Source organism: Numida meleagris, chromosome 4, assembly GCF_002078875.1.
Source record: "Numida meleagris isolate 19003 breed g44 Domestic line chromosome 4, NumMel1.0, whole genome shotgun sequence".
In the NCBI taxonomy this organism is placed as follows: Eukaryota; Metazoa; Chordata; class Aves; order Galliformes; family Numididae; genus Numida; species Numida meleagris.
The window spans coordinates 15,178,094-15,202,425 of record NC_034412.1 but is presented as its reverse complement, the minus strand read 5'-3'; the positions used below and the strand labels follow the sequence as shown (position 1 = coordinate 15,202,425).

Genomic DNA, 24,332 nt, shown 5'->3' with positions numbered 1-24,332 from the left:
CAGTAATTGCTCCCTAGGTGAGTTTATACCAACAATTGATCATTTCAAATGGGAAAGAAGTACAAATGAGTAAGAGAATAAACACTGACAGCGTTACGAAACGCAGAAGAGGCGAGCAACAATCCCATGCAGCTCGAGCACGGCTCTGAAAGCAAAGCCGACCGGACAACAGGGGATACTGTTTGCTTTATGCGCAATTCCTCATGCATGCTGAACAACACCAAGTACAGAGGGAAGAAATGGAGTGCTCTCAGCACTGCCCTGGTTCCAACCCGACGGCGAGGCTCCGTCCCTGAACGTGGGGCAATGTGACAGGCGGGGCTCTGTCCCTGGGGCGCTGCACGGAAGAAGGGCCACGAAGCTCCGCAGAATGCAATGGGAACCTGGTGGCATTTCCACCAAACCAAGGCACGGGGTAGTGTAGCTCACCTCGGCTCACCTCGGCCTGCAGCCCTCCTTGCATCAGTCAGAGGGAGGAGAGCCTCTCCCTCATTAAACAGAAGTGCCTGTTCATTCACAGCACAGGTGGAGGAAGCCAGGAACCCCCTGAGCACGCTGCACGTGCCACTAGAAGGTTCAGCTGTAACTATGTCCCTGCCTCTCTTGCACGTGTGTGTGACACACACAGGTACACACGCACGCACACACCAACTCAGTGGCCATCCCTTGGGCACACCGACCCAGGACCAGTGTGTTTCAGCCCGGAAAGAGCTTTCTCACACACACGGCTGCAACAGTGTCACCCTGGCACCATCATCCCCGCTGGCAACCGCTGCTCTCACGCACACATGCTGGGATAAGCACAGTGCCGTAGCAGGGTACAATTTATTGCACCACTCACTCAGAACAGACTGGTCATTAAGCAGGGCGATAAGCTACGCAGGGCACCATTTTCATCTGCCCAACAGATACATATCAGCTACTTATTAATCATGATAAAAAGAACACAAAACCTCCTATGGCACAGGACTTCAGTTGTGCCACAGAAAAACAGCAAAGCGTGTTTTATGTTTGCAGCTTTATTATAGTACAAAAGGTTAAAGGCAAAGCTAGAAAAATGAACCAATTTGTACACGCTTGCTGAATGCTTTTAAGACAAGATACGGCAGTAAAGCTTTTATTGCTAAGAAGAACGAGTGGAAGGCTTTAAAGTTCATCTAGCATTCAATTTTTGTTCATAAGTAACACAAATTTAAAGCAGCTTTTCAGTTGTTAAAGCCTTCTTGCCTTTCTGGAATGCTGAAAAGAAAGATGACCTGAGGACAGTGTCTGCTCTCGAGACAGAGCAGACTGATGCTCTGCGTACATTGCAGAAATGGGCCACCAAGGAATGCCTAAACAAAACCCACCTGCCTGGCTCTGAAAAATGGCTAACAACACAGCGTTGCACAGCACCCATGGAGCCAGCACCCCCTGCAAGGTGCCACAGCAAGGTCACCCAAGGCCTGCCAGCTGTCCCTGTGTTCTGGGGCTGAGGCACAGACGGGTACCGTGCACTTGGCCCAGGCTGAGCCATGGAGCCGAGCCCAGGCATCTTGTATGTCCTGTGCTAGCTACCAGACTGTGCCTTCTTCTGGACGGGTGGGACTACAGGTAGTGGAAAGCCGAATGCTCTGGGGACTGCCAGGGATCAGGGATGTCCCTGGCACGTAAACAGATCAGGGCTGGCCATGCTTCAGGAGGGACCGCTGGTGCGGCCACCACAGCCTGTGCAGCCTTGCAAGGACCACTGCAGTCACAGCTGCTCCCGGACTAAGGGATGTCCTAGTCCTCAGGGATAGGGGTGTTACAGTTCCCGTGGTAAATTTTGACCTCGCCCTCGCACCGAAAGTACTGGTCAAACACATCGCTGTATCCGTGGTCCTTCCACCACGTGCAAAGCTGACGGTTCCATGTGCAGTCAAGCACGTGGAACAGTTCCGGATGCTCCATCCCCACCATGGTGAAGAAATCCTGGTCCCCAAGGTGACCCTTGAAGTGGTACTTCTCCGTGAGCTTCTGCACCATGGCGGGCTCCAGCAGCTGGTTGTAGAGCTTGGAGCGCCTCATGGCTTCCAGGTTGAGGAGCAGCACGCCGCTGTTGAAGCCAGGCAGCCCGTCAGGAGGGGGCTCCCCCACCCTGGTCTGGGGGTTCTCACGGCGGTACTGCCAGAACGTGTGCCTGGGGACAGAGGGGAGACAAGAGCGGGGTGAGTGAGCACAGCTGAAGAACCACCACCACCAAAAGTCTGGGCAGGCTGGAAACGAGCCCCCGCTCCCGCCCAGCCTGGTGCCTCGTGGCTGCTGCTCCCTGCCTCCCTGCACGGGCTATCGTCCAGACCTCAAATCGTTCTTCCTGCAATCTCCTAAAGCCTCTTTTGTGTGCATCAGCAGCCTATGGTGAGCGAATGGGACACAGGATTGCGCGGCTGCTCACATGGCTGAGCATGGAGAGGAAATCACATCCCTCATTCTCAGGTCGAATGACCCCGTGTGCCCCACTGCTGCTCAGCGCCAGGTCCCACAGCCCCTCCTGGGCCACGGCCCTCTGGGATGCACACCACAAATGCGTGGCAAGGGAGGTGATCGCCGGTCCTGGCGTTCTGCTGCAACACAAGGTGTTCAAGCAAGCAGCACAAAGTAGGTCAGCTCTGTCTGCAGGACAGTCTCGGGCACTGGCATGCAAGCTGCAATTCTTATCAGCACTTTTTGTTTCTCTACAGAGCACTGGTAAAAATATTGCACAAAAGTGGGCTGAGTACGATAAAAAGAAGCCAGTGGTGTCAGGAGAGCTGCCCTTACCCGATGCAGCTGCAGCCACTGCTCTCCTCGCAGCCCTGCTGCCCAACGTGGGCTCTGTGGGCCCCGTGTCCTGGCAATGTTTCGGTTGGTGGAGCGTGACCGCAGCCTCACACCCTGCCTGAACATCCACGTGCTTCACAAATGTCACAGCAGAGCTGGTCCCTCTGCATCTCTCACTGGTGAGACCAGCAGATGGGAAACGTCAGGGACAGAGTTAAACCTGACACTGAGCCAAGGGTCTTTGGTGTCTCTTAAATATGCATACACTGTGCATTTTCCACATTATCTGATCTTCTTTACTGAGGTTCAGCCTTCTGGAGACAGTCGTCCTTATCTCTGTCACCCACCAACAGTGGATGAGCAGGCTGCGGCCGCTGCTGCACAGGGAGGTGAGGAAGGGGAAGGCCTCGCCTTGCCCTGGCTCTGTCTCACCGCAGCGTCAGCCACAGCCCCTCCACGTGAGCCCCGTGCACGGCGCAGGAACCGCTCCCCACCGCTTCACACGGCAAGGAGTCATTAAAGTATCCCTCCAGCTCCGGCAGGAACCGCAGGACGGGAGCTCCCTGCGGAACGAGCTCAGCCCCTTCTTGTTCCTGCCAAAAATGGTCTCGGAGGCCCAAGTTCACACCGTTCCCATGGAGACCTTCAAAGCAGCATCCCCCGAGCGCGGCCAGCAGCCTCGTCCTTCCCAGCAGCACGCTTTGAAGGCGGTGGAGCGCAGCCCCACGAGCGGCCCAGCCCGACTCCCGCGCTTCCTGCGGGGACATTGTTTGCGCCAGATACAATGCAGGGCTCTGCGAGCGGCGATATCGCGGGCTCTGCTCAAACAAAGGCTCTGCTCAGGACAAACACGGAGCGAGCCCCAGCTGCAGTGGCACAGGGACAGCCAGCTCGCCCGGCCCAGCCCATCTGCCAGCACCACCATGCCGAGCTGGGGCTGGGGGGCATGGCTGCACCCACCTGGTGGCTCTGTGCTTTGGGAAGGCAGCAGCTGGGCCAGAAGGGTCAGGGAGCCCAGGGCCCCCAGGGTCTCCTCCCAGTGCTGGGGACACTGCCCGGCACGCAGCATGGCTCCAGGACACCAAAATGCTGCTCACTTGCCCAGCCTGGCTGCTGGCACACCAGAGCAGCACACGGCAGCCAGGCAGGGTCCCCTCTGCTCCACAATGGCCTAACACTAACTGCAGTTAGTGTGATCTTGGCACCGTCATTGTTATTATTATTTGATTAGAGGGAAGCTCCAGATCAAAACCGGACCTGGGTTTGGGGCCGTGCAATAAGGCTTGAAATAAACTTCCCCAAGCAGTAGAAATATTTCTTCTTCTTTAAAATGAGACATCCAACGGCAACATTTCGTTAGCTAAATGAGCACTGCCTTCAGCATCTGCAGCCCTGGGAAGGCTCAGATGCAGCAGCTCTGGCAGGCATGATCTCCACTAGCTAATTTCCAGCTGCCACAGAGAACAGAGTGCTGCGAGTTTAGGAACACACAGAATTAAATCAAGAGGGTGATTCAATTGGGAAAAAATTAGACTACCTCAGTAAGCAGCACAAATATGTCTTTGGCTCCTTCTATAGCCCCAGGACAGCGAGCACACCCCACCATACACGAGCTGTTCCCACTTGCAGGAATTGAATCCATCCCATGCTGTTACCCAAACAGCTTCTGCTGGGGCTGAATCTGCCCCACAAATTACTTCCATTCAGAAGGAAGGTCTGCTGCCCCCCAGCAGCATTCTCTGCAAAAAGCCAGAGAGCTCTTCTCTCACTCCAGCCTTAACACCTTAGGCAGAGCTACACCAGGTTTTTGCACCTTGCTGTGAAGCTGTCAGGGAGAAATACTGCTGTGGATACAAAGAATACATCAAGCATGTCTGATACCTTTGAATTTGTCAGGCGCTGACCAAAGCCTCCATGCACCTACACAGAAAACAAGAATTTGATGGTATGTGGTTGGATTTAGCACTCAAATATGCTTCCACGCTTGGAAGCTGAACTAATTCAGCTGTAAGAAGATGCAAGGAAATTAGCCTCTGGAACAGCTTAAGGGTCCTGGTGGGTACTCCTGCACTGGAAAAATTTAAATTCAAACTTTTCTTGTAGTGAGCTGTGCTCAGCTCTAATGCTCAGGGAACGCCCAGGGCTGTGCAGAGAGCAGACAAGCAAACCCCCTCTGGCCTTTCCCTGGATGCCCAGGGTCTGGAGTGGAGCCCTGCTCAGGTGTCACTGCAGGAGGCTGGGATGCAGCAGTGAGCAGGCGAGTGATCCCAGTGAAAGAAGTGGTTCTATTAATGATGTCAGCCGTGAACGCAGCTTTTATTTCCTGAGAAATAAAGGCAGGAGAACCAGAACCGTAACGTGCCATTCCTGCCTTACCATCTTCCATTCAGAAGCTTCAGATTCAGAACTCTGACATTTCTCATTTCATTCAGGGTGTTTGTACCATTCCCTTTCGCCTGAGTTGGGACAGAATGGGTTTTTGAAAGTGCCAATATCCCCTGCAAGGAAGGCTCAGTTTTGAATAGCTGTCTCTAGGCCTCCCAGGGAGGGGGAGCAGAGCACTTGCCATGGGCTCACTGCCTCAGTGGGAGAGTGCAGGCAGCACCTAGACCTGAAAGGGAAAAAAGGGATAAAAGGGCTCTGACAGTACAGAAAGCAGCTATGTCCTGGGGACAGGCACCAAGCCGCTACAAAGATGACTTGTGGGTGCTCCTGGGAAAAGGAAGCAAGATCTCTAGATGTGGCAGTAGAGGGAAGCTCAATGTGCAAAAGACCCAGCCTCACGCTCAGGAGCTGCTGAGACCCAGGCTGGAGTGGTATGCACAGGTCTGAGTGCAGCTGCGCAGTTCCAGGCTCTGAGCAGAGCCTGGCTCAAGCCCATCTCTGTGTATTCCACTCTCTCTCCTTACCCCCAGTAATTCCCTGAAAGTAATCGTCAGTCCCAAAAGATGATGAAAGTGACTGGCAGAGTGTGGTGCACTGAGAGGGAGGTGCCTTTCCAGCTCTGGAGCAGTGGAACTGATCATTTGCTTTCTTAATTCCACAAACATGCTGTCCAAGCTGTTGCCAGGCTGCCTGCAAAGGGACAAAATTACATCCCTGCAAGTCGCTGGCTGCAAGAGGGAGAAGGAGAGAGGCATGGCCCCCAGCATCGCCCCACTGCAAACTGCAGCTTCCCAGCCCAATGCAGGAGAGCAGATCTGTATCAAATGACTCAAGTTTTGAGCAACGCCATTCCCCAGTGGATTACCCCGTGATGGCTAATCCAGGTAGCAACGCGGGAAGAGGAGTCAGACAAACAAGCAGCAATTGTTCCAGTGCTTCCTCCCAGCCCCAGCTGGGCTGACACAAAAGCCGTGCTCTGCCTCACAGCACACGGGCAGCACAGCACGATGGGATAGGGAGCACGGGGCCCCCAGGGAAGTGGGGCTGCAGGATGCGAGGAGCACAGCGTGGCGCCGACGGACCCTGCCTGCAGCACTGTGCTGTCCTTCCCTGTGCTGGGGCCAAGGGAGAGAAAAGTGTTCTGGCAGGGCTGCTGTCAGCATTCCTTCAGCCTGGATTCACTCAGCTTTTGTCCTTCTAACAGTGGCTTTCCTTTGTCTCCTCCAGAGACCCAGGGTAGAGAAGAACACAGTTGAAAGATGCCTCCACCCACCTGGAAGTGGATCGTGAGACCATAACTTTCCCTTAAGGAGCCAGGCCCCAGACTGCAGTGTCCATCCCCAGCTGCCACAGTGAAGCAGCAGCCTGGGCGTGGGCCAGGGCATCCCGTGGGCACAGGGCTCAGGCAGTGCCTGTGCTGTGTGAAGAGCCCCGCTGAGAAAGGGGCTGTCTTCTGCCGTCCCCAGTGGGCACTGCTGGCTGCTATGACCTGTCCCTTCCTGGTGTCGGGGACCACCTGTGATTTTCCTTCTTCGGGCTGTACTCTGTATAACGTTCCCTGTGGGAAATGAGTTTGCAGGTGCTTTTCAATGGGGAAAGCACACATGGAAACATCTTGGTGCTTCTGGAAAAAACGCGTTAGCAGGTGCTCCGCAACAATGGGACAAGCTGCGTATAACACACGGTTCCCCTAACACACAGGAAAGGCAGCCAGCAGTGCATCACGAGGCCCACGTGGCGGAACGGTACCTGCCCAGGGCAGGGCCCGGCACTGCAGCAGGACGGATGGTGCACGAGGGATGGAGCTTGCAGGGCTGCTCTGCGGGAAGACCCCGATCTGGCACAAGGCCAAGGCAGAGCTGGACCATCGGCGAGCACAAAGCTGTTGGTGGTGCTGGTGTTGGGGTTCCACGTGCCCGCCCAGCCGCAGCGCTGCCGGCCTTGGCAGTTTGTTGCTCGTGCCCCCAGCAGAGAGGCCTCCAGCTAAAGCAGGAAGGCAGCCCAGAGACCCCGGCCACCGTGGGGATGAAAAGCAGCAGGAAACTGCTTGCTGGGAGGAGGGGGGGCGGAAAGGAAGAGAAGGCATTTCAGGCTTTTGTTAACCACTGGGCTGAGCGTGGCCCCTCTAGGAGGGAGGGGAAAAATCCTTCCCACACATGACCTTGTGCCCCTGACACTGACACAGTGAGGGGCTGCGGCTGCCAGCGTCCATCTGCAGCCCGATGCCCTGGGCTGTGTGGAGGGGCCATGCTTTGAGGCGCTTTTTATAAACAGAGCCTGCATGTGCTAGGAAACATCTGGAGAGCAGCACTTCCAAGCATTCAAACATGGGGCCCAGATAAAAAACATTTCCACCAGGACTTCCCCTGCTGGCCCAGCACACGCTCCTGAGGCCCGGCCCCCCGCACTGACAGCCTCCCCTGCCACCAGCTCTGACAAGGCGGCCTTCAAAGCAAGGTCACAAAGCAGGGGACACTGCCACGAAGCCAGGGCATGGCCCAGCCTGGGTGCCCAAGGTACCGGCTCCTCTGGTAATGGAAGTGATGGCTGTGAAGTGATGGGCTAAAGGCTTCCTGACCAAACGTGGGGAGGTTTCATCTGCAGCAAGCATGGCTACAGCAGCCACCCACAGCACGCTGTGCTGCAGAACAGGGACCAGGCTCTGTCCCCAGGGCAGCAGCAGAGCAAGAGTACTGGTGCAAGATCAACAGAGCCACAGGGCATCATGGAACAGATCCTGCCCCCAGGGGTGCTGCACCGTGCTGGGGGAAGGCTTCTCCCCAGCTCACACAGCACACAGACAGTGCCTGCGTGCCTGTACCCATGGGAGACACTCACGGAGCTGCAGCCCTACCACACCAGCTAAAATAACAAGTGTGAAATCTTGCTACTTCTAACTATGCAAACACTGCAAGAGTAAGAGGTCAAGCCTTCCTAAAGGAGCCCAGTTTTTGCCTTTTCAGCTGCAAACTGGGCAACACCACGTGCAAATGGCAATGCTGTTTCAGCAAAGCCAGCCCTTTCAACACTATTTGTTTCTGAGCAGACAGATGTGCCTTTAATCCATCACCACTTCTGCACAGAATTGCCATCTCTGTTCTGGATGGTGGTGCTGCTGTTCCTTACTGCCAATCAGAGGCAGCTTTCCCAAATCACCCTCAGCAAGAAGTGAGAGCGTGGCCAAGAAACCTTTCTGTGACCTCTTCCTACTCTTTGCTGCACTGGAGCAGCCTCGCAGCCCCTCCTGTACCAAAGGATGCTCCCCTTTCCCTCGGGGCACTGCCAGGCCTGGCCAGCACAAGCAGTCCTGCTGGAGAAGGTTTTGTAACAAAGTGCCCTTTGTTGCTAATTGCTGATTTCCCATGTGCAAATGCTAAACCCTTTAAGGAGCTGAGGAGACAGGTTCAGTACCAGCCTGGTCCAGAGCGCCTTAGCTAAAGCTGAGCAGCTTGTGTAACCAGGAAATCCCAGCTTCATTGCTACGAAGCACGGCTCACGCAGAGATGTGCCACAGGTCCAGCCCTCCATTCAGTCTGTGCCTCTCATCACCAGTCCTCACCTGGAAACAGTGACGAAGTGATGGACTGAGTCCCTCAATGAGACTCCGGTAATTCCCTGATCGATCTCCCACGTAGCGCACAAGTGATGTCTGTACAGCAACAGCCTCTATCAGAATGCAGCCAGCACGCCAAGCGTTCACAAGGCTGTACTTGGAGCAGGAAATCGATGCTGGGTGATTACACTCCTGCGTGGATCTAGCAGTCTGAAAATGGCCTTGCTTAAACGGCTGATTAGTAACAACTTGCGAACACGGGTCATTATTTGGTGATTAATAGAAGCAAGTGCAATGCTTTTTGCTACCAATATGTGAAGCACACACTGCCCTGCTTGGGGTGCTGCTGGCCAGAAACAGCCCACTGCGGCCTGCCTGCATGGAGGGGCCACCTCCAAGCTCTGGAGAGCAGCAGGCACCGAGGGTACCTCAAAAGGACACTGCCAAGCGGACTGCCTGGAGCTGGCCCCGTGCACCACTCCAGAAACATCTCAGCTATGCAGCAAAGCCTCTTGATTTCCTGCTGTTTGTTTGTTCCTCTATCAAAGGGCTTCAGTTCCTTGGAAATTCCTTCTCCACCAAGCACCGATGAGGAGCCTGTAGATGAGGCCTGGCACCAGGCCCTGGCAGCCAGAGCAGCCACATCTCCTTCATCATCTTCTGAGACCCTGCAGGAATCACGGTCCTGCTCCCTGCAGCACTGCAAAGCCTTTCTTGGGGTGCACAGAGTCACAAATACCTGTACCACACAAACCTGCTCTGCTACACTCCACTATGGAAGAAATGCCTGTGCTCACAGCAAACAACAGAGCTGCCCTCAGCCAAGTCACCTTGGAGCTTCGAACAGTGCCCTGCTCCCTTCCAAGTCTCCAGCACGGGGCTGAGCTGCACCCAAAAACCCCACTCATACCATTTGGCACCAGGAGATGCCCGTGGGAAAAACGGGCAGCCTGGAGATGTACCTCTGCTGGATAGTGACAGCTGCTGCACCTAAAAAGAGGGGCTGGGAGGCTGAAGGAGCATGAAGCTGCAGGGACATTCTGGGAAAGCCTCAGAGACCATTTTTGAAGGTCATATGCCAAGTGTAGGAAGCTCCTGCAGCAGGACATTGTGTCCTCAGAAGGAGCAGGCTGCTACCACACTGACCAAGAGAGCACAGGCCATGACTGCAGTCCCTGCTGGGGGGTTGGCTCTTCCTTGCCCTTCCTAGTCCAGCTCAGCCAAGTGCTCCTGCAGGTGGGCGCTTCTGTGAGAAGGGACAGATGCCAGTGGTGTGACACATAGCTCTAGACGCTGCACCTGAGACGTTCAGGAGTGGAATCTGGGAAACAAAGGAGCTGAAGACAAGTACAGGTAAAGTAACTACTATGAGCTCACCTGACACACTCTGGTCTTGTGTGTGATGACCAACAAAAAATCCTACAGCAAAACCACAGCAAAGTTCTCAGCCAGGGAAGAATGAGAAGCATGGCCCCAGCTGTGGAGAATCCCAGCTGCCTTACCCACACACACAAGTATTGTCGTCGTTGAAAAAAAGGTCTGTAACATTCAGTGTCTCAAAAGTGACTATAATAGTGCTAATATTATTAATAGCATTCACGCTAATCGATGCACATTTGTGGTTGTTAGGTCTTGTCAAATTTATTCACTGTTTTTAAGTGACATCACAAGTTCAGTTGGCAATGGGAGTAAGAGAAACGGGTCCTACATATTCATGATGTGCACAGATGTATGCAATGAAAACCTTTGCCTTCTAGGATTTCAGATATCAGAAAGTAATGCTGAATTCCTTAAATCAATTCTGCTGCCAATTCTTTGCAGGTTCTGCTTGTTCCGTAATTTTGGCTTTTTCTTGGTAGCAATTGCCAAAGAATTCCTAGAATCGTTTCTCCCTCACATCAAGCAGCAGCACTTACTACAAATCAATTCAATCCTCTAAATGGTTTAAAACCCAAAGTGCAACGGGTTCTTGGCTCTGCCTCCCAGCTGTGAGCAGGCTGCCGGCAGCACAGGCGTCACTGTGCCTGGCAGGACACAGAAAGGCAAACTGCTGCCTTCTCCAATGGGACTGAGAAAGGCAGAGCTCCCTGCTCCCCAGGGGAAAAGCAGCTGGAAAACAGCAAAGCCTCCAGCTTGGGGCAGCCTGCCTGTATGAGGGGCCCATGGAGCCAGGAGAGAAGGCAGGCAGGAGGAGCTGCCTTCTGGAGATGGTTATTTCCTTACTCAGAAAGCCTGATCCCAAGCAGCCCTCCTACACTCTGCTACAACTCCTTTCTGGCTTTACTCGGTGACTGTTTTCATGCAGCTGTGAAGCCCTAAATATTACAAACACCACCACCACTCTAATTGACACACAGGGAATTCAGCAGCTCCACCTTGCTGGCAGCTGTCAACTCTGCTTTTTCTTTTTAAATCCAGAGAGAGGGTACAGGATGTACTGTCTCAGCACAGACATCTATCAGCCCAGTTTGGCCGCAGGATCAGCATTAGCCTGCTCACAGCCTAGGTTAGCCCTTTCTCTCTAAAAATTTGACAAACCGACTTAATCCAGCTGCCACTAAGCTTCCAGTAAATATTAAACACCAGAATTAACAGGCTCCAAGGTAATGGATGTCTGAGGGCTATTCTACCCCTTCTTGTGGCTTTTGGCTGAGCCCTGGTTACCTTCCTGGCTATCTGTGTGGCTGTAAGCCCATCTCGCTTGTAGGAGTGACAGGCTTCTCCACTCCTCCAGCAGCAGAAGGGGCTGAGGGGGAGGGCAGTGTGGTCTAGCTCCGGTAGATGCAAGCACGTGCAGAAGAGCACAACCAAGACCTGTGGGACTGAGCGCACAATGCACCTGCAGCAGCTCCTACGTGACCACAGTAAGAAAAAACACTTTGCACCCTTTTGACTCCTAAGAAAAAAAGCCCTATTTAGGCTCTCCCTAGGTTTTAGGCAGAAGCAAAGACAAATGGCCTTGCAGCTATAAAAGGATCCAAGTGTCAGTCCTTTGTAGTCAGTAGGTGTCCCCTTGATGCAGGCATTCTTTCCCGCAAGAAAAACTTCTGTAATTTCCAGCACTGCTGATTTCCAAGATGCCTTAGTCTTTAATATCTTCTTGTCACCGGGGCCAGCAGAGATAATCTCATCAAGGAGGAGAAATGGAGACAGCAGTGACCTCTCCAGACCCTGCTGCACCTTGGACCTGGGAAGGTCTGAGACCTCTTGAGAGGCAGCAGAGCCCTGCTGTCACCCAGTAGTCCCTCCCAAGCTATGCCAAGGGGGGATCTCACCATCTCAGCTGCTGGGGCATTTGCAGCACCAGCTCCAGGAGACATCCCACATCCATGGGCCACCCTGCTGCCCCCTGGCTGGACATCCCCACTGGATAAAGTGAAGAGGCTGGGATGGCCATTGGATGAGAGCAGGGAGCCTGGTCGGCCTGCTGATCTGGGGTCAGTCCGAGGCTGCTGAGAGCTGCAGTGTCATCAGTAGTACTGTCCTGCTTCATCTCAGGTGCCAGCAGGGTGATCTACAATGAGGAAATTCAGCAGGAATCAGGTTTAAGCCTTCTGTAATCGGAGAGTTTGAAGAACATTTCTGGGAGTGCCACAATGGTTCCTCACTCCATCTCAGCTACAGGGCTGCTCTGACACTGTAAGGTTTTTCCCTGAGACCTGCCAGCACTCAGCCACCACATCAAGGGACAAGTGCTGAGCCCAGCAGGGCTGGCAGGAGGCCCTGGGGGACTGGGGGAGGAAGGCTGCAGCAGCACCCTCATTCAGGAGCCTTGGCTGTGTCTCGATGGAGATCTCTGCTGTGCCTGTGGGAGAGACCCAAACCCAGCAGCTGCAGCTAATGTCTCTGCAGACCCCACCTTCTCAGGGGTCTCACGTGTGCTGCCAGGCTGCTCTTCAGACCACAAACACATCTGGTACATGTCCTGGGGACAGTGACTTGCTTGTCCATCTGACAACTTGCTGGCAGGATGCATATGCAACATCTGACTGCATGCTTCTTAGCAGGGCTTCTGACACCAGAGCACAGGAGAGCCTGGGCTTCAAAATTTGTTCAGAATATGGCATTGAAGCTCCAGTACAACATAAATATTTAAGAAGAACATCATCACCTGCCCTTTGCAGTCTGGTGAGCAGGTCGCTGCCAGCATGCTTCAGTAGCTGAAATGCTGCAGGGGACAACAGGATTTTAAATTAAGATTATGACTGTACAGAAGCACTTCCTTGCATGGAAAGCCTTTTGGATCAGACAAACATCAGATGCAGATTTTAATCTTTCCATCAAAACCTCCCTCACCAAAGCATGAGGTCCCAGTCCTGGCCATGGCCTGAATCCCATGCAGGCGGGCACATGAGCAGATGTCTGCTAGTGCTGCGAAGAGGCCCTGTCTGCATCCTGAGAGGGAGCAGGAGTCAGATGAAAGCTTGCAGACATCCAAGAACCTAGAGCGGAGCGCTCGATGTGCTATACTCCTTTGGAGCAGGGTGCAACTGCGGGTACTCAGCCCCTTGCAGGCTGAAGCTCTCCCTCTGCAACAATTAAATCCCACCATGTGCATTGCAGGAGGGCCAGGAGATCTCTTTGCTCACAGAAACGCATTTGTCCAAGACAAACAGCACCCGGGCATTGTTTCAGCGTGAGTCAGCTGAATGGAAACACTCCAGTGCCATCCTGTTTTGCTGTCCGGAGGTTTCCCCTACCTCCAGGATGTGCCGTCAGGTCCTGGGACATTTCCTATCTGCTGTTCTCTTGCTGCCCTGTTTCCTGTAAGCATTTGCATCCCGTGCTGTGTGGAGCCCTGTCCCAGAAGTGAAGTCCCAGCCACTGCCTGGAAAGCACAGCCTGCACCGGCAGCAAGCAGGCAGCTGGATGAAACAGAATTGCTTCCTGGAAGGCGCTGTATCATTCACAAAAAAAAATGCCTCTGTGCACACATCTACATCCTCTGGTGGGCCAAACAGGTAACAAGCATTAAGACTGAGCACCAACCAGTGACCTGATTGATCTCCGTTCATCTTCCCATCACCACGTACGCAGGGGAAGAAGGCACACAGACCTTTCACAGGCAGCAAATGGCTCACCCAGCCCTGGAGGCGTCAGTCCGATGCTCTGTCAGCAGCAACAGCCCAGGGAAGCTCTGAGCTTCTGCGTAGGCAGGGGAAGGCAGCACAGAGGCAGAGCTGGGTGCACAGAAAGCTGCATAAGTGGGGAGGGAAAGACAAGAGGGTAATGAGAGCCCCCAGTTGCCCCACAGCCCAGAAGTGCTCCCCCACACCCTGGCTGATGCTCCCAACCTGCATGGCAAATCACAGGGCTGGAGCTGGCACTGCTGCTTCACACCCAGGGCATGTTTTTATCTTGCTGAAAGTGTAAAAACAGCAGAGTTTTACAGAGATGCTCATGCTTTGTCAGCTCGCTTTGCTGTCTGGAAGCCCTTGGAGGAAGGAGGTGTGAGCCCCCGGTGCAGAGGTCCTGTGCGGGGAGGCTCGCCCCTCCCAGGGTGACCTGCTGACATGAAATACCAGGGACTTGTTTGCACATGGAGAACAAAACAGCACAACAAGGAAAACACAACATAGCCCAAACTGACCCAGAACATCAAAACTGCGCCGACAGAATGTTCAGCCCCAAAACATAGCCCAGGGGGGCTGTTGTTCCTGGGCTCATTTGTACCCCCTGCTTGCAGCAGGGGTTGAGGAGCACGGGGTCGGCTCAGGTCAGGTATTCGCTAACAACACGGCTCAGCCCTGCCTTGTCCATGCTGTGCTGCAGACCTCCCCCTCAGCTGAGAACCCTGCAGCTTAACTCGGCACCCCCAGGGCTGCCCTTTGTACAGAGCACATCCCAGGAGCTGGCCATCATCCCCACTCAATAACACACAGAAATAACACAAGCCCGATCCACACACAGGCAGAGATATGGAGCAACAGCACTTCAAACTAATTGCAGGCAAACAAATACTTACTTTACCCCACTCGCTTAACTCCTACAGGCTGTGCTGCTAACAAAAGGGACCTGCCCTGTTGGGCAAGGCAGGCTTAAGCTCACAGTCTGACACATCCCCACTGTAGCGCTCAGCTGTAGCTGTTCTCTGTATTCTACTTTAAGCCCTAACAATTGGATGTAATTAGCTGGGACTGGATTTACCATTCTGGGCACCAAAATCCTGCCAGGGCACCCAAAGCGGATACAAGGAGCCCTCTGTGCTCTGGGTGTGGTGGTGCACTGCGGAGCACTCGGCACCTGTGGTCCCTTGGTTCTAGCTCACTGCCAAGCCCACAAGGCAGGAGGAGCACAGAGATGTCGTTTTCTTCTTTCTGAAGTATGAGCAACCAGAAATGCTCTCATGAGCATATTCTCATTTCGCTTGGCCTTCTAGGAAACAATCACTGGTGATGAACGGCCACATGGGATGCCAGCAGCTGAGCAGGGCTCTCAGAATGGAGATGCTAGAATGAAACTCATATCCCTATAACAGTCTCTCACAGGGCCCCAGCTTCCCCCCATTCTGCGCAGCTCAGTGAGGAGGGATGGCTCTCTACTTTGCAAGCAAGCTGTCCTACACCAGGCCTACAGAGCACACTGTATCCTCTGCTAAATCACATTTGCTCCAAGCTCAGCCCTTGCCCAAGAGCGTTGCTGGACATGTCTTAGGAGGTTCACTTATTGATCTCATTACTGAGGCTTCCAGTAGGGAAAGAAAAGACAGAGAGAGCTCTTAAGCTTTTTTATCTTTCTCTGAGAACATTTCCATTAGGATTAGCAAATCTAGCCGAGCTATCTCAGACACTCAAACTCAGCTCAGCTAAAAAGTCATTAAGGCATCCTGAGTTCATGATCTGACTCACTCTGCATTGAAACAAAACTGAGGTTCATCCTTGGAACAACACACGTTAAGTTAAATCAATTTATTTAAGTACCAGCCTGGAAATATCTAATCCCACTCAGCCCAGCACCTGCTCAAATATGAACCTCTCTCCTGTCGTCCTCGCTCTGAGGACCAGAACGTCTCGTGATGTTTGAAGATGACTGCACGTTCACCCACCCATCTAACTCAGCCTGACTGCGCTGCACGTGGCTCCACGGGGACAAGGCAAGTGGCAGCAGGTGGGGTTCATAAGTGGCACCACGTGGGGCAGAAAGCTGTGCCTGACTTCTGCTGCAGATGTGCTCTCGCAGCAAAACAAGCATGAGCCGTCAGGAGTCACAGCTGTCCGTGTAGGGCATCGGAGCTCCCAGCAGCCCTAGGAGAGCCCCTTCACCTCTCACCAATTCTGCCAAATATCTTTGTGTGTGAACAGAAAATCTCCCTCCGGATCGCCTAGTTGGGATTTCGTCTAGCACACGTTTCACACCAGACACAGACAGCACTAAATAAACCCTTGAGCACAGCTGGAACGAATCCACCATGAGCACACTAAGCAGGCAGCCTGCCTCTGCCAGGCGGCTCCAGAGCTGTGCGTGAATGATGGAGCAGCACCAGAACGCTGGAAGTAGCTGAGCCAGGCTGCTGCTTCTGAGAGGCTGAAGGTCTCTTCTGGGAGTGATGAAGTCCCAAAGCCTCCTACAGCTCTGGGAGAGATCTCAACATCTGCACAGCACAACATGGGGCTGTCTGCATGCTCACAAGCTCAGGTCATCAAGAATTATCCCCCCTAGGCTTCTCTGGGTGAACAACTCTTCAATAAAATGTGCACTGCAAGTGAAAACAGTGCCTACCCATTGCTAACCTGCCAAGACAAGCACAGGATCAAACACAGAAGGACCTACAGCTGCACTACTTGCTATTTATGTGGCAGGACACATCTCCCCAGTGTGCTGGTCATTTTTGGCATTTTCCAGAAGATTTCTCATAGGTAGCTCAAAACACTGTAAGGAAGTTAATGATAGAAGAATGCAGGCTGCTCCACCTAAACCTCATGCCAGCGGGATTCCCTGAATGCTATTTCAGGTATTTTGTGGAAAACATGGGCAGAAAGGTAAGAGTATAGCTGAAACGTGCTGGTGCTGGGTCTGCCTGGAACAGGAGGTGTCCCTGCTGCTTGGGCAGGGCAGTGGTACTCACAGTACTCTGAACTCCAATGCACAGATGGATGTGTCAAGCTTCAGTCAGAGCACCCAAACAGGAACAGCTGGCCAAACACACCTCTAACAGGTATTTGGTCAATCTGTTTATGGATTAGGCACTTGTTATCAGGAACTTGGCTCTGAAAGCCTTGTGACAGTGTGGGAGAACAAGGAAATTACACCACACTGTACAATTTGTTCAGATTGGCCTGGAAGTTTCAGATTAAATTCCTCTGCAGGGATTCCAGCAGCTTTCTGTTTCTCCCCAGATTTTGTTCCAAAGACTGATCAGAGTTGAACAGAAAATGCGAAAGCCCCTCTCCCCACGCTCGTGCCCTGGGCACACGGCTGTACCTGTACACTGGCTGCATTTCCCTGGCAATCCCAATGACAGCTCCATCCTGGAAATTGTCGAACTCCTCAAACAGGTCACGGATGTTGGCCTTGTACTTCAGGTCCAAGTCTACCTGGATGATCTGTGTTATTTCTGAAAGCAGAAAGAAGAAAAATGAGCAATGCGAGACAAAACGTTAACCCGCAGTTACCGATGGTGATGCAGTGAATCGCAAGCGATGAGGATTTGGTGCACTCAGCACAGACGGAGCGGGTCCAGGGCAGCAGCGACCCAGCCACAACCTCTGTCTCAAGCTACCAACCTTCCACCCCATGATGGCATTTCACTGTAGGTATGCCTTACTTCAGAAACACTGCTGGTGACTTTCTGCTTCCATCAACCCCTTCCTTTATTCCAGAAAAACGGTTTTCCACGCAATTGAAAAAAGCAAGAGGTAGCTGTAACTGCACCTCCACAACATTTATTTTTTCCCTTTCTAGAAGCACTTCTGCAGACAGCCATGCCACATCCCACGCTCACCTCACGCTACAAACCCAGTGAGTGTTCCCCAGCTCCAGCCCACGCAGCCACCCCGGCTCAAAGCATCAGAGTGATTCCCATGGCAGACGGCACCTCTAACTCAGAGAGCCCCAGTGCCCCTCAGGGACACCTGCACAGTTAGCTCCACTGGCCTGCCATGGGCTTCCCCACAGGCACCACTCCTGTCAAAACTGTCTCCTCCTGGGTCTGGGACCACGGAACAGACTGTGGCAGGCCACCCGAAATGCACCAAATCCAAAGGCTGTGAGAAGTCAGACCCTCAGCCCTGCCTGGAATCACCAAGGGCTGCAGTGAGGTGTGCACAGCAACGGGAGCAGGCTGCCAGGACCACCAAAATATGTAACGGCACCACTATTTCTGTGCGGTGACAGCCAGGAGAACCTTGGCCAGGATGCTTAGCTCTCAGCTCTAACTGGATTACAGCCTGTCAGCCTGTCTCAGCCCCACTTACCATGCAGAGGTGCCACGACAGCTTCCTGCAGGCCAGATGGGCCTTTTACCACTGTTTTCCTAGTAATTAGAAAATAAAGACCTCATTCTTCCTCCTGCCAAGTACTTCCAGATAGGAGGATGTCACCCTGTATGTCACCATGTCAAATGCCCTGCCCCCACCAGGCTCGCGGGGCTGTACCATCTGTAAGCCTCCCCCAGGCTGGGACAGCTGGTGCTCTGGGAGAGCAGGACACGGACATCTCCGCAGTTCTTGTTGCTCTGCCCATGCTGTAGCTTCACACCACCATGGTTCTTCACCCTCTGCCACCAACTGTGGGGGACAGGCTGCTTGTTGTCGCTGTGCTGCTGACAGCACCACGAAATGGCTCTGTCTTCAGTCTCCAAAGCAACTGTCGGGACTGGAGACCCAGAGACCATGAGAGCAACCAGGCGCACACTGCTATCTTCCAGCATAGGAACGTAACTTTTCCATCTCAAATGCATTCATCACTTCATGTTTGTGTTTCAACCAAATACTGGGCTGTACAGCAGCTCTGATTTTTTTTGCAAATCCTGCATTAATCCCAAGCTCTCGGCAATTGGCCGTATCTAACGTGCTGTCCGCGTTTAAGATGGAAAAAGCCCCATGAGGTTAAGTAAGAAATATACTACTTAGTCTGTGAAGTATCAAAGCAGAAATATAAATCAAGGAGAAATAGTATGTAAGCTACAATCTAGGCTGTATCTCAATTTACTTTTTTAACCATCCATCACTCGCTGTTTGCTGAAGGGGAAGGCCACGCTCACTTCGTCCCGCAGAAAGGCAATCCCCAGGCCCGCTTCGTGTTTACCACCACTGTAATCCTCTGTTTGCAAAGATTTAAAACCCAGGCATAGTAATTCACCACAGGCTAAAGCAGGTCTCGACCCAAAAGCAATTTCTTTCAGCCTTCCTAACTGCCTTAGAAATTGCCAGCACAATTTGAGCAGACGAATAGGCAGCGCAGAGGATTTCTGAAACAGGGAACAAGATGCGGATCCCAAATACTCAAATCTAATTCTCTGGTAAAGCTTTTCCTGAGCTAAGCACGAACTTCCTGAGCAGTCCATAGCACAGCAGTGCAAAACCCCAAATCCGTAACACCACTGCCCTCGAGCACATCCAGACCTGTCCACAAAGCCAGAGCTTGCACCTTGTTCTCACATGAGGGGCAAAGACAGAACTGCTGGATGGAGCAGGAGCCCCCAGATCTCATCTCGAAGCTACCAAACCCATGGCTTGAAATCAGGAGAAAGACATCTCCAGCACGATATGGCACAAGCTCAACCTGAACAGGGAGGGGAGCCAGAGACGTCCAAGTGCTGCAGGGCCGGGGGAATGCTCTGGGCACCGTTCCCAGCCCCGGCTGTGGCAGGGAGCGTTCCAGCACAGCTCACCCCAGTGCGCAGCAGCCTTCAGCTGGCTCACTGGGTTTCAATTAAACCAACCACAAGGCACGTCATCTGATTGTTCTCCAAAATTACAGATGAGCACTAACTGCAATTAATCACAACCAAGAATGAAAGCTAAGCTTGGGAGGAAGCTCTAAGACCCCGTCTCCTCCATTTTCCCATCCCTGACTGCTCCAGCACCAGCATCCTGCTCTGGTCCCCATGCTGTGCTGGCAGAACCCTGCAGGGAAAAACTAACAAATTAGACAGAAAGCTCAAAGTACTTTTCCTTCTTCTTCTTCTTCTTTTATTTTTAAGCAAGCATTAACTAAGCATTAAGTGCAACACTGAGACAAAGATGAACGTGGGTAACAGTAACCACTGTGTTGCCAGATGCAGCCGGCACGAACAGATTTATGGCTGAGATGAGTTCCCTGCGATTGCTGTCTGTGACCGGCAAGGGGCCAGGCACTCACATTCATGATTTATCACTGTGTTTTGTCCTTACACCAAGCACTTCGCCCTGACTGCTGCGTGGGGGTGGAGGAATCACATGCTCTCCTCTCTTTGGCACAAACTGCTTGGAGGGGTCCAGCTGGAAATGTGCAAAAACACACAGTCAGTGTTTTGCTCGGAAAATGAGTTTTCTAACTTTGCTACGCTAGATTTTAGCCTTTGCTCCATTCAACTGTGGCTCTTCCAGCCACCGCACGTAAAGGAGAGTTAAGCCACACAAAGCAGAGGAGATCTCCATTAGTAGTGACAGCTTTATGACACAGGCTGGCCCCACTTAAAGCTTGTAATATTTTACTGCAGTGTCCTAACAGTAGCCACAGAGGGCTGCAGCCTGCAGGCTTGCTCACACTCCCACCAAGCCATGGCCTTGCAGGCTGGGACACACTGCCCCATGAGGACGGCTGCAGTGCTGACTCAGCACCTGTCGCCTGGCTTTGCCATGCCGACAGGAACCTTCCAGCTCAGAGCCTCCCTCCAGCTGGTGGAAGACTGGCTTAAGGAATGCCTGATCCCAGAGCAGGGCCTGCTGTGCTGGAAGCTGCTGCTCTCCTGCTGTGCAGGAGTGAGAGCCAGCAGCAGTGCCCAAGACATCTCATACTGGAGCTTGGCTGCCAGAGGTGAGGGAGAATGAATCAGTGTTATTCCAAAGCAGGAGAGATGCTGGTACAGAGCTTCTCTCATGTGTGCACTTCCTCTTTCCTCTACTAGCCTCAGTCCAGCAAAGGGACACAGACAGAGAGGTCACTTCCAGGTGTGCTGGCATCCAGCGTCCTCCCCCAGGACGTGGCAGAGCGGTGCAGGCTTGAGGACAGGTGCTGGGTGCGTACCCAGGGGCTGGGTGGGCTGCTCTGAGCAGTGCCAGGAGCACCTCTGGCAGGAGGCAGCTTCTCGAACGAGTCTGATGCAATGCAACCCTCAAGAGCAAATCACTCTCCTCGAAAAAAGTCAATTTACCCTGAGTAATTGAGTGAACGTGCCTGGCAGCTGAGGTGCACAGGAGGAGGAGCTGCTTTGGCTGATCCAGATGGAGCTTGAAGGCTGCTCCTTGGCTGTGCCAGCCCAGCAACACACACTGCACACGAGGGCAACACACCCTCCCAAGCTGCCTGCCCAGCTCTGCACATAAGCCTGCGAGCCCCCTCCCTCAGCTGCTCTGGGAGCACCAGCAGCGGGCTGGAAGCCTGATGGCACAGGAGCTCTGTTTGGCAGCTCTTTGCCTTCTCCTGCCCCTGTGCCTCTGCTACCAGCGAGCGCTGTCTGCCTGGCATCGCAGCAGCCAGTCCAGCAGCAAGCACCTTAATCATGTCACTCTGCAAAAAGGGGAAATGAGTGAAAGTAACAACAACTTGTGTCAAGTAACAAACAATGGAGAGCTGCCACATCACAGCACAAAGTCCAGCAGTGCTTTTGGCTAGAAGGCACAAGAAGACCGAAGCAGCCTGGAGTTGGTGGTTCTCTCCACCTACTGATGGTCTCTTTACACAGCCCCAGCTCCCTCATTGCAGTACAACATCCCAGCAGGATGCAAGGGTGAATACTCTCCATGCTCCATTGCAATAGTGTGCCTGAGCAGGGCTGCATGGCTACAGAGCCTGTTTACCCTGAAAAATCTGTTTGGGATTGAGTTTTATTATTCACAACTCCATCTGCTCACAGACAAGACCATGGCTCCACCAGGCTGCAGATGATGACTTTCAGTGATACACGGGTCAGGCTCACAAGGGGATAACTCTCGCTCCGTGTGGTGATGGCACAGCCAGGTACCTGACAGCAATGCTGCAAATGCAGGGCACTCCCTGTAACACATTGGATACTACCAGCTGAGTGCACAACCAGGGCAGTCTGGGCCATGGGCTCTTACCTGAAAATCCTGGTCTGAGTACTCCCAGGTCTGCCCAAACCACCGTGTCCTCCACTCTCCTTTCCAACACCTGCAGCATCACCAATAGCACACAGCCCCAGCTGGTACTAGCCAGGTACTCCCGTGATATGTTGTAGGGCCTATGACATGCTGATCAAGGGATAAATGTGCAGAGGGGGGCACACAGCAGCACCACACACCAGACTCCCTGCACCTTCTCTGTGTCACAGCAGCAACGTATAGGACCAGAGGCTGATGCCTTGACGCACAAAGCAGAAGAGGTGAGATCAAGTTGACATCCCTGATTCCCAGTGGTGCCCTGCCAACCAGCCCTGGCTGGCTGCACAACCCAGGCAGACATGGTGGAGGGCAGGGATAGACAGCGCCGGCTGCAAACAGCTCAGACCTCTCTGCAGGGAGAGCAGTGGCTGCAGCCAGCAGTGACACTGCCCAGCCAAGGGACAGGAGTGTCCCCTGCTGGCTGCCCTGGTTCTCAGAGTAGGGGTCTGCAAATGCTGGGCACACCGGAACAGTTCCTCCTCACTATTTTCCTCTGCTTTGAGTTTGTCTCCGAGTCTGCTGATGATTTTTGCTAGCCAGAAGTTCCTCCCCTAACAAACGAGAGCTCCCTGCTCCTGTGCAGCTCAGGGCGCACGGTTCCACACACCACCGCAGGCACAGCACTGTGCCTGCACGCTTGGTCCAGGTCCTGGCGTGCTCTGATGCAAAGGTGGAGCTTGGCTCTGGATGGGTTGGATTAGCCTGTTTGCCCAGCAAAGCCAAACCCTGGGCCCAGCCTCAAATGAGTGCAAGCCCTGCCCAGGCTGGCTGCACTCAGCCTCGACCTCGTCTGCACCGCATGGCTCTGCAGAGATGCTGAGCTGGCTGTGAAACCCAGATCCTCCAGCGGCCCAGGGGGGCACGTGGCCAAGAGAAATACCACCCCCACAAGCAGTGCCAAGGCTAGGCATGGGCACGCTGAATGGCAAGGCCAGATGCTGCCAAGAGCCTCCTGTCATAGCTGCTGCAGGGCACATGGGCAATGCAGTGTCAAGTGGAGATGTCAGAGCCACGGTCAGCCAGATACAGCCACGCACAGCTTGCTTACATAGCCACGCTCCACTCCTCTGCCTGCCCTTTGTTAGAGGCTTCCTTTGTTTCGCTCACCCTGCACTCCTACCTGCTCCCTGGCAGTCTTCCCTCTGCTGTCACAGAGCTGTGAGCGCTTCCTGTTTTGTTGCGTGCTCCCCTTCCAGGCCCTATTTTCTTGGCAGATGAAGCCTGCTCCTCCACTTCCAGTGTTCATCACTGCCGCCCCGCTGACCCCCAGCGAGCCTCACCCTGGGGTAGGCGGTGAGGCCGGGGTGAGCACGTGTGTACAGGGATGTGACCTGCTGCCAGCCCCATTGCAGCTGGGGTACGAGCACGGAGGACACCTGGTGCTGCTCTGCAGCTTGTCTCCCCCAGAAATAAACAGCCCAGAAAACCTGCTTCAGTGGGGCTAGCCAGTGTGGCTTCCAACCTCCTGGTTCAAGGCCGGCCCTCCAGCCATGCCGAGAGCAGGAGCACCTCTGCCTCTTGCAGCATCCTTCCAGTCCACTCTGCCTGCCCTTCTCCCTGGGGCTCTGCCTCTCAGCAGCCTGGAAGCAGCCCCCAGCCACGTCCCTGCCTCCCTGCCTGGCTTAGAGAGCAGCGGGAGCATGAGGGGCAGATGCACACCTGCAGGTATGGAGCCAGGAGCATGCAGGAGTCAAAGGAGGACATTCCGAGGCAGGCAGAAGAGCCCCAGCTGGCTAACAATGTCATTAAGCAGATTTCTCTACACCTATTATGCACCCAGTGGAGCAGAACAGCAGCTCCTTCACAGCAATTCCTGCCTATCAGCTAATTAAAAAATTAGGCTGTCTGCCAGCGAGATGACAAACCCCTGCTACACACACAGCAGCACTGGCACAGCACAGCAGCTCAGCAGCTCCAGCCAGCAGCCTAGCACTGGGGCAGGCAGCAGCTTGGCTCAGCAACCCGTAGCACACTGTGAAAGCCCTGGGGCAGCACAGACATGAGCTGAAGTGTTGGGTACAGCAGCAAGGACCACAACAGCATTGCTCCACTTGCCCAGTGCCTCCATCCCTGCTCCTGCATCCTGCCTGGCTCCAACACAAGGGACAACATTTATGTCCCCCAGATCCGCAGCAGGGCCAGGGGCACCCCGCAGCTCGCAAGGTGCAGCTGTCACACTGCATGCTGTGTATTTATTACACAGTGCCACTGAAGGAGGAGTGTGGAGACATTTCTCGGAGCCAGAGTTAGAGCAGCGGGAAACCTTATAATCAGACAAAATAAGGTTTAATTCCAGGTTGCCATAGATTACAAAGCAGCGTGGATGGCAAGCTGTAAAGTAATGGGTGGGT

At 53.6% G+C, this 24,332-nt stretch overlaps 1 protein-coding gene across 1 annotated transcript in view; it reads right to left on the bottom strand.

Moving 5' to 3' along the window:
- Positions 1,002-24,332, bottom strand: part of XXYLT1 (xyloside xylosyltransferase 1) — a 37,134-nt gene continuing 13,803 nt past the window's right edge. Inside the window, exons 3-4 of the mRNA XM_021395181.1 lie at positions 17,141-17,273; positions 1,002-2,161 (exon numbers count right to left, since the gene is read on the bottom strand). Of these exons, the coding sequence (XP_021250856.1) occupies positions 1,765-2,161; positions 17,141-17,273 (530 nt within the window). The 3' untranslated portion in view covers positions 1,002-1,764. The remainder of the gene's footprint in view (positions 2,162-17,140; positions 17,274-24,332) is intronic.